This window comes from Neltuma alba, unplaced genomic scaffold (genome assembly GCF_004799145.2).
Source record: "Neltuma alba isolate B1F8T4 unplaced genomic scaffold, ASM479914v2 tig00012932_pilon, whole genome shotgun sequence".
NCBI classification, from domain to species: Eukaryota; Viridiplantae; Streptophyta; class Magnoliopsida; order Fabales; family Fabaceae; genus Neltuma; species Neltuma alba.
In genome coordinates, this window is record NW_021637298.1 from 458,098 (window position 1) to 467,243 (window position 9,146).

The 9,146-nt window shown below is 43.3% G+C and overlaps 1 protein-coding gene and 1 pseudogene across 1 annotated transcript; both read right to left on the reverse strand.

Annotated features, from left to right (window-relative positions):
- Nucleotides 1-270: 270 nt before the first annotated feature.
- LOC114732730 (ATP synthase protein MI25-like) lies at nucleotides 271-1,870 on the reverse strand (annotated as a pseudogene).
- On the reverse strand, nucleotides 1,727-2,494 carry LOC114732729 (uncharacterized). Its single transcript, XM_028920066.1, has one exon. It carries the CDS (start codon nucleotides 2,417-2,419, stop codon nucleotides 1,742-1,744), a length of 678 nt encoding a protein of 225 aa, XP_028775899.1. The 5' UTR covers nucleotides 2,420-2,494; the 3' UTR covers nucleotides 1,727-1,741.
- Nucleotides 2,495-9,146: the final 6,652 nt, after the last annotated feature.

Below are 9,146 nucleotides of genomic sequence, written 5' to 3' on the forward strand. Positions count from 1 at the left end.
ATGGATCAAAGAACTGAAGACGTTTCCAATACCGACATCAACTCGCGCTCTTTTATACAATCTATCTGCATTTTCTTTGACCAACAGGTCCTCAAACCTGTCCCCCACCCTCGCCTATGAAATGGGTAACCCGTGTTGCCATAGCTGCAGGATTTTCAGGGCTTCTGTCATAAGTTCATTACCAGGTCCCTTTTCCATCAAAATGCAATAGGCGTTGGCGAGAATGTTGACATCGGTCAAATAATCCGGACTAATCCCACTTGAAATAACAGCCCGTGCAAGCGGACTGACAGTTTAGTTTTCTTCTCGCATGAACATGAATTATCTTCTATTCGTCTTCTTTATTTATTCTTAAGAGAAGGCTCCCCCCGAACCATTCTTAAGACTACCAAGCTCTCTTCAATGAGTTCTATTTTTTCTGCTTTCGTGATACACCTGGGGCAAAATCTCCTCCCAATTAATATGCGAAACTTTGTGCCTAGATCGTCCTGAAGACGGATGCGACGGGAAGAAGTGGCATTTAGAAGTGTTGCTGACTTAACATTTAGGTTTCGGCATAACAAAGCTTGCACTGTCTTTTCGCACTTAGGTGCACAGCGTGCCATTGGTAATGATTCTACTACGGTGCCACAAATTCGCAAACTGATCCTAAGTAATCGTTGTTGTTCATTGGATTCCGGAGGAACTACTTCGTTAGGATTGGGGAATTGCAGCAATTCTTCCTGAATAGCCTGGATTCTCCCGTCGAGAGTCACTTTGAAAGTCTTACCTAAACTCTTCTGACTGAATATGATAAAGCCTATAAAACAACGAGCTACTATCATTTCTTCATTATAGATTGAGATCTTCTTCGAACTTAATGCACAAATAGATGGAATAGCAGCAAATAGCATCTTTCTAGCCGTGGAACTCAATCTCATTTAGAAGGGTTCTCTCTATCTTTCAGCAACTAAACGGGAAGTGGTTTAGGAAAGGACTTTAGAATCAATCGGATGCGCTCGCCCAGCGAGAAAGGCCCTGACCCTGCCAACCAAGTCAAAAAAAAATCAAAAAGAAAGAAGAGAACGAAAGGAGAAGAGAACTTCGTATTTTGGTAATTCGCTAGGAATCATGTTTAACCTTGAATGCTATTAATAAATTCTACAGCAATAGTCCCTCGGACTCGGAAAGTTATAACGAAAATGGCTAACCCAATAGCAGATTCCGCAGCTGCCACCGTTGGAACCAATGAAGCAATACTTGACCCATCATATCATCCGAAGAAACGGAAAATACGAAAAAGTTCAAATTCACAGCTAATAACATTAATTCAATTGGCATTAACATAATAAGAATATTTCGTCTATTAAGGAGGATTCCCCAAATACCTAAAATAGAGATTATCATAGAAAATGTGAAATATTTGATAAGATCCATTTTGGGAACGTAGAATGATCAAGAAATTCAAATGTTATAGCTCAAGTACGGGCTTTGGTGCTTGGTTTACGCTTTCCTCTGACTTTCCACTTTGTGAAAAATCATACCTGGCATAAACCAAGTTAATAAAATGTGCCGCGCAATTCGCAGTTCTCCCTTTAACACCAACGGTAGATAGGAACCGAACTGTCTCACGACGTTCTAAACCCAATTCACGTACCACTTGAATCGGCGAACAACCGAACCCTTGGGACCTTCTTCAACCCCAGGATGTGATGAGTCGACCTATACGGTGCTCAAACCACTCCTTCGATAAGAGCTCCCCTTATGTTACGGACTCGGAGTCATCATCTCTTTTTCGAAAGATCATCCTTTCTTTCAAATGGTTAATAGTTTCCGAGTCGTGCTGGCGAAGCCTTTCACATATATAGTGAAGTTTTTCCAAGGACTCCTCCCTAGTTTTGGTCCGAGGGTTATCGAGAGCGCGAGCACCCCGGCGTTCCCAATCTCCTTCGGGATCAAGGGGTATCATCTGCCTGATTACATCTACCTTGATCTCGAAGTAATCTTCCGCCTCTATCTGAGCTAATTTAATGACCTTGGCGGAAGGAGAGCCATATTTTGCCAAAAGGCGGTGTTTGATCGATAGAACCGAATCCCCCCCGATCACTTCCTCCTCATGATATGGAAAGGGGATCACATGAGATGGACCGGCTTCAGCTTCCCTGGCTGCTACAGGAATTGCGGGAGGCATAGCTTGTTCACCTGCTTGCGGTTGATTTACCGAAGGGTTACTGCTACTATGATGTCTCTCTCTTCCTTCGCCCGATGGGTTACTGCTACCATGATGCCCGTTTCTTCCTTCGCCTGAAGGTGGCATCGGTTCCAACAAGACCCTTTCCTCGAAGCTCCTCAAGCCCGAGGTCGATGCGCCGGAAGACCCGTTGGAGGGTTGCTCCGCAGCAAGATTGGCAGCTGGTTGACCTGCTGCTGGATCCATCATGTTCAAGCTGGAACCTACTACCGAACCGATAATGCAAAAAAGAAAAAGGGGAAGATCCCTCCCAAGAAGCCGACTAAATAGGCAGCGGACCCCTCTTCCGGTATAGTTATGAGCTATCAAGTAAATCCTAGTGCAAAAAATGGGGTGGATCTTTCCGGAAGAAGATCTGTCTCATTGTTCTCTTTTGTTTAATATGGGCACTTGTTCTTTATTGTCTCATAAGAGTGTTGCCTTGGAAGATGCTATCTCGGTGGCCTTGAAGACGGTAATTAAGAGGAAAGACGTTCCATCAATCTGCGCCAATGGTTTGTCACTCGGATTGCGCCTTCGTGGGTCTCTGCTTTCCAGCTAAGCAAGTGATAAAGGAGTAGCTGATCTTGACATATTCTATTTAAATCTTTTATTTTTTTCTTAATTGTGAATTACTAGTGAAAGGCAAGCTGGACAACTAAGGGACAAAGTTGCTAGTCGATTCGATAGTTCATTCCTTGAACAGCTAGTGTGAAAATTTTATCTTGCCTGGGATAACGTTAATATGACTATCCAATACAATTATGTGTCTAACAATTTCTTGATCACCGAGCAAGAAAGTCTCGCACGCGCTTCTTCATTTAACTTTTTTTAAAAGCTAATAACATAACCATCTTCCTTCTCATCTCAGATGTTACGAATCGTCTGCTATTAGATAGAATAATAATTCCTAAGTAAAGTCTAGGAGGGAATTTTAATACCAGGAAAAATCAGATGCAAAGCAAGGTTTTGAGTCTATAATATGAAACTGTAAGGCATCGGTTTACTGTATTGACAGAGCCTTTTAGTTTAACTAGCATAGGTGAACTCTTGGGAGGCCCTTTAGTGAATTTTGCCTTTTTTTGAGGGCTATCTTGTGCCTCTCAATTCCCATTTCAAGCTTGGTTCGCTCCTCTCCCTGCTCTAGGCTGGTTAAGCCCAGAAGCATACACAAGGTACTCAGTACCAGAGAGACCTCCAAGGAGGAAAGCCCCATTATCCGAACCCACATCTAAGACAGGTGGGCTGTAGTTCAGGGACCTCTTAGCAACCTCATCGTAGAGTTTCCACATTATTCCAAAACGGACTAGATGCGGATCCTCTTGACGCACTTTCCAGTGGGATAGGTGCTTTGATAAAATCCTCGAAAGTGACACCAGGTGATAAGGCTACTGTATAATACCATCTACCATAGTTAAGCTAGTCCACGACCTTAACAAAGTGACCTCTTCTAAGAACTCAAACATTTCTGACTTTTTGAGTTCTTTTGGAGGGGCCTTTAAGTCTACACTACGGGTTTGTAGACTTCTCAAAGGCGGTTTATCACCAAACCTTTGAGATACGGATTCAAGGGCATGCCTTGACCTAACCACAAATCGATAGGTAAAGAAGGTTTATCCCAAATCTTCCGCTTCAGCAAGAACTGAATAATATGAGGATAACCCGATCGGGTCAAAGAGACTGGTAGACTCATCTTACTCCAGGATGTCAGTGACATGAATGGATGCCACATCCTTCAATCAATCGGAGTTCTCATAAGACAAAAGCATCTCACTCAATCTCCGTCCTCTATATTGCATTGCCTTCTACTTAGGCTTAGGTTAGGCCGGGCACCAACGGTATGACCTAAGAAGCCTAAAGAGGGTCGGGAAACCTAGCATCAAGCAAGTAGGTAGCTGCTTTCACTAACTATAGTTGATAAGACAAAAGTCTCAACCATTTAGAAATCAGAGACTAGTGACTGACCAGTAGTGCGCATCTAAGACTACTGAAGAAGAAGCATAGTTGGCAGACAACATCCAAAGTAGTCCAAGGGTACTACCCTGTCCCACCATAGGTATTTCCCTGCATAGGAAAGAAGGCATACATCCAAGAGGAGATATTAGCTGTCCTCTTCGAGTGACTACACTCCCCTCTCGCACAGTTGGAATGTTGGCGACTGATAAGGCTAAGAAGTAAAGGGCGTCATAGGTTAAATTGAGTGACTTCGTACCACTGAGTTGCAATTAGTCAACATCGTTCCTCAACAAGCTAGTTGAGTGACTTTGTTCGTATCCTATACCCTTTCATTTCAATAGGCTACAAAACTTATACGATGGTAGATGTTGAAAGATAGCTTTTAGGGATAGAATAAGGAAGAGATTCTATGGATAGAAAGAGGTACGTAGTTCCACGAGCCTTGCTCTAGGCACGTAGTCACTCATAGTTAGAAATATAAAAACGACCTAACCCATTGTCAAGAGGGGCTTTAGAATACATTGCCCACAATCTTTCAAGTCAGGCTCCATAGGGTAAGGTAAAAGGTAATCAGTCTTTCTTTCCCTATCAAAGTCTTATCCCAGCAGCCTAAAGAGAATAGGGAGATTCTTACTTTGAAATCAAAAAAGTCATGATGAATATGGGTAAGAATCCACATGAGGATTAGAAGACGTATGAGAACGCTATCTAGAGCTATACAGAAAGAAAGTCTTCTCCTTACAGTAACTTCACTCTCCTAAGGTTCAATAATCAGGATTGATAGATAGGATCGTAATTCATGCTTGAAGCACATTTCCTGATAGGGTCGAGCGATAAGAAGACTGACTTTCTTGCTTTCTTCGTTCAAGCTTAAAGCGGCTAGCAACTAGAGTCTCCATTCTACCTATGCCCTCGCGCTCTTTCTTTACAGAGTTCGATGGAAGCGCTTACTGCTTTGGCCCCTTTCACCCCTCTCCCGCAGGCCTACTTTCCTCCCCCTAAGCTACTATAGGTCTGCTCTCGCAAAGCTCGAGATCTACCTATTACGACAGGGTTTAAAAAGATTGTAAAATTCCATCCTCTGCGAGCAAGTTCTTTCATACAAGACTGACGCAAGTAAGTGATAAAAACCTTTTTTTGGGTATTCATTAATTGAGAGAGTATAAAGGACAGATTTTTTACCGCATTCCCGCAATTCATGCAGCCTTTCAGTTAAGACTGGAAGACTGTATTCAGTCAGTCGATCGCGGTGAAGGATTGCGTTACGCAGCAGAGACTCTCGGTACTCATCCCAAAAGGCCGATCTGTCAGGGTTAAGTTTGGCCATCTCAGAAAGAATTGTGTTTTTTAAAAAAACAAGGGCTTGAGCCTTTATACGGCTTGGCTTCGCGATCGCTCCTATGTAGTGGTCGGCCTTAAAAGTTGTATTCCTCCCATAAAAAAATGCCTATTATCTAGTGCTAGAAGCTTCGCCGGAAGCAAGCAAGACGAGGTCGCTCTGCTTCGTAGACAAGGCTCGTTCCGTACTTGACTTACGAGCTCGTGTAGTACAGTACTCGCCCCTATCTCTAAAGAAAAAGGGGCTTATGCACTCCACTCGCTGTCTACTAAACGAGCATTAGAGCGAGCGAGCGAAGCCTTCCATTTAGTGGCTTCCCCCCTTATCCCTCACCCTACTCTTTCATTTCCGCTTAAGCTTCCCCGGTTTGTGGGATTAATTGATTGGATACCCAAGAACCATAATCTTTACTAGGAACAGCTTCTACGACAATAGATAGGGGTCAGGTTTGGTTTGGCATCTATGCCCCCCTGCCCTCCAAACAGTATGGGAGCCTTTCAGCTCGTACTGCTCACACTCCTAGATCTTCACGGCACCTCCTCCACCATAGTGTGAGCTGGGAGCAGCTCCGAAAAGCGAGGCCTACTTACAAATTAGCTTTCAACAACACCACGAAAAAAGTAAACTATGGTTGCCCACTGATCTGATCATAGGTGAAATCCAATCCCTTCGCCTATCGGAAGCGAGAAAACGAGCAGCAAGCTGAAAAAGCCCTAAACCCAGCAATCTTCCCTCCTCCCCCAGCAAGAAAACGAATACCGTCTAGCAGGATGCAGCAATCAAACTCAATAGCTAAGGCGCAATGAGCAAGAAAAGGGATGCGCGAAGCTAAGGGGCACCGGCTTTTGCGCTAGCTCAGTCCGTTGCTTCTTTGCTCGAGCGTCAGCTCGAGCTACTTCGTACCCTTGCTTCTTCGCTCAAGTGTCAGCTTGAGCTACTTCGTACCCTTGCTTCTTCGTCTAACGGCTTTCGCGCGTTTGCACTTTAGTTTTGTTTGATTGCTGGGAAAGGAAAGCTTTTTTTTGTGTTTGGTTACGAAGCATCTGGTTTTTTGTTTTATACGTTAGCCAATAAGTGAGTTCATTTCCACTTTCTTGACATCAAGTAAGAAGAAGAAGATCAAATCGAATCGATTATTACTATCTATCGACTTGCTTGCTAAGACTTCCCAATTAGTCTAGTATGTCTCAGTGCTAGCAATACAAACTTGCCAACTGAGGCTTAACATTACATTGCAAGAACAAAACCCTTTTGATTTTATAACATTAACTTTTTCTTTATGACCAGAGGCACCACAAAACTCTTGAAGAATGCGTTGAACTACAGCCACTTGATCTATCGTAGCCTCCGCAAACAAGACGAAATCATCCGCAAAAAACAAGTGTGATACCCCCGACATACCCGAAAAGGGATCCACTCACCCTAGTTGACTGCAGCTTGAATTAAGTGGCTCAACCTCTCTCTCCATACACAAGACAAAGAAAGAGCAAGATATGACCCTGTCGAAGCCGGATAAAAGGTATCTGTTTTATCGCCAGTGATTAAGACCCGCATGGCCATGATAAATAAGATGACTAGGCAATCCCATCTGAAGCAAAGTCTCCAACATAAACTTCCAGCTTACTCTATCATAGGCTTTCTCCAGGTAAACTTTAACGGCAAAGAAGCCAGTCTTCATAAACCGCATAGAATGAATGATTTCTTGTGCAAGAAGAATGTTGTCCAAAAGAGGCGCGTAGCTCTCGACTGTAAAGGAGAGGGCTTGAGGCGCTTGAAATGATCCAAAATTGAAGCCTTTTAGGCTTAGAAAAGAGGAGGTGGATGAGCGGCAACAAGTTGTCCTTTCGATGGCAAGGCAAGAACAACCAAGAGACAGGATGGGAATGGGTTGGAAAGAAAGAAAGAGCAGAGAACAACCAGGAGGACATATGAGTAGATGTCCTTTATCCTACAATCGATAGAGGTAACGACGCTGTTGTCTGCTTCTTGGCAGACCGGATGAGCCAACCCTTCTCTGAGATCTAGGTGGATCTCTTGCGGAAACTCTACCATTGAAGATAAAAAGAAAAAGACTGAACTCGCTTTCGACTGGCGGAATGCTCTCGTCGTGTTCATTTCATATCGCTCGGTTAAAACTACTACGAGCACATTTGCCTTACGATGGAAGGTACGTAGGTAGATAACTCTTCTTTTTGGCCATTTTGTGCTTATGAATAGGTGGCGTACAAGCCTCTTTCTGACCGCACAGGCTACACAAGCCAGGTGCTGGAGTTACAGATTCTGCCATGGAAGCTTTTGAGTGACTGAGCACAAAGACGAGAAAGCAGTTGAAATTCTTGGCTCACTGGAGCTTGATATGATCATCCAGGATTCCACTTAGTACTGTATTTAGTTAGGACTTTCCTTTTTTATTTTACTTCTTTGAATCGCATCGATTCATTTTCAGCTAATTCCTGAACTTCTTGATGAGTTTAGCCATCAATGCCTTAGGGCCAGAAGGATTGTCTAAATAAAGCTTTGAGCTATTTCTTCACTACTAGGTAACAGCATAGTCAGAAGGGAAAGCAAGGTAAACTTCACCACAGAAAAGATTTGAACTCACAAGAGAGCTGAAACCAAGGGGCCTAGCTGCTATTTCACCGGGAGTGAATCTAGCTAGGGCTATTTTCCACTAATAAGAATCTCCTGAAAACCAGGTTATAGGGCTATATCTTTCCATGGTATGGGCAATTCCCAACTTGCTTTCTGGCTTGTTGGTGTCAGAAGATAGGTGTACGGGGAAGAGTTCCCAAATCTAATTGGCCGGCACGTTCCTAGAAAGAAAGGATGTTTGTTAACAAGACATATCGTCAAATCTCTACTCTTTGTTCTCCCTGCCCCCTTAGACCATGAAAAACCTATAGGAACTGAGATGAGTAGTCGTAGCTAATCAAGACGGCTAGAAACTGATCTTCTTAAGATTAAGATGGGGAACTCAACTCGCTGTGCTCTAGTGGCTTGCTGCCCCTCCTTCTGCTTTTCCTTGAGCTGATTCTCCTTATGTCCCGTTCCTTAAATCAAAGGAGATGACATGCCGGGATCACCACCAATCAGAGTGGTTGCTCCTTGCCTTACGCCTATTGAAAGAAGGAAGATAGTTGCACTCCAGTTGCTGTCATTCCCGTCGCTTCTGCTTGAAGAAATAGATAAAGAGAAGGTTATACCGAATCCTCAAGGCTTTTCTCTCTCCTCTCATACATAATTGACGGTGCGGTGATCACTCATCAATGCAGCTAGGGACTGATCTAGTCATAGTGGGACCCCTGAGCACTAATCGAATGTTCTGGCTCAGCATCAGGTCTGCGACAAAGACAGATTTGACAATCTAGTATAAAATATCCCGCTTTGTATTCATTGGAGAGGGTAAGGTTTATAGAATTGATTAAGCTTTCTCAAGTCAAAACCAAATGTTGCAAACACAATTAAAACACAGCAATCTCTTGCATTTGTTTGAAAGGTTGCTCTTTAAAAACCAGAACCCATTTAGTCTATGCTAGGTCAATAGATACATCTCTGATCAATCAACAAACCATCTATTCACTCACATAAATTTCTGGACTAGCATGTTTTTACCAAAGTTCATGAATTAGTTTAACTTTCTCA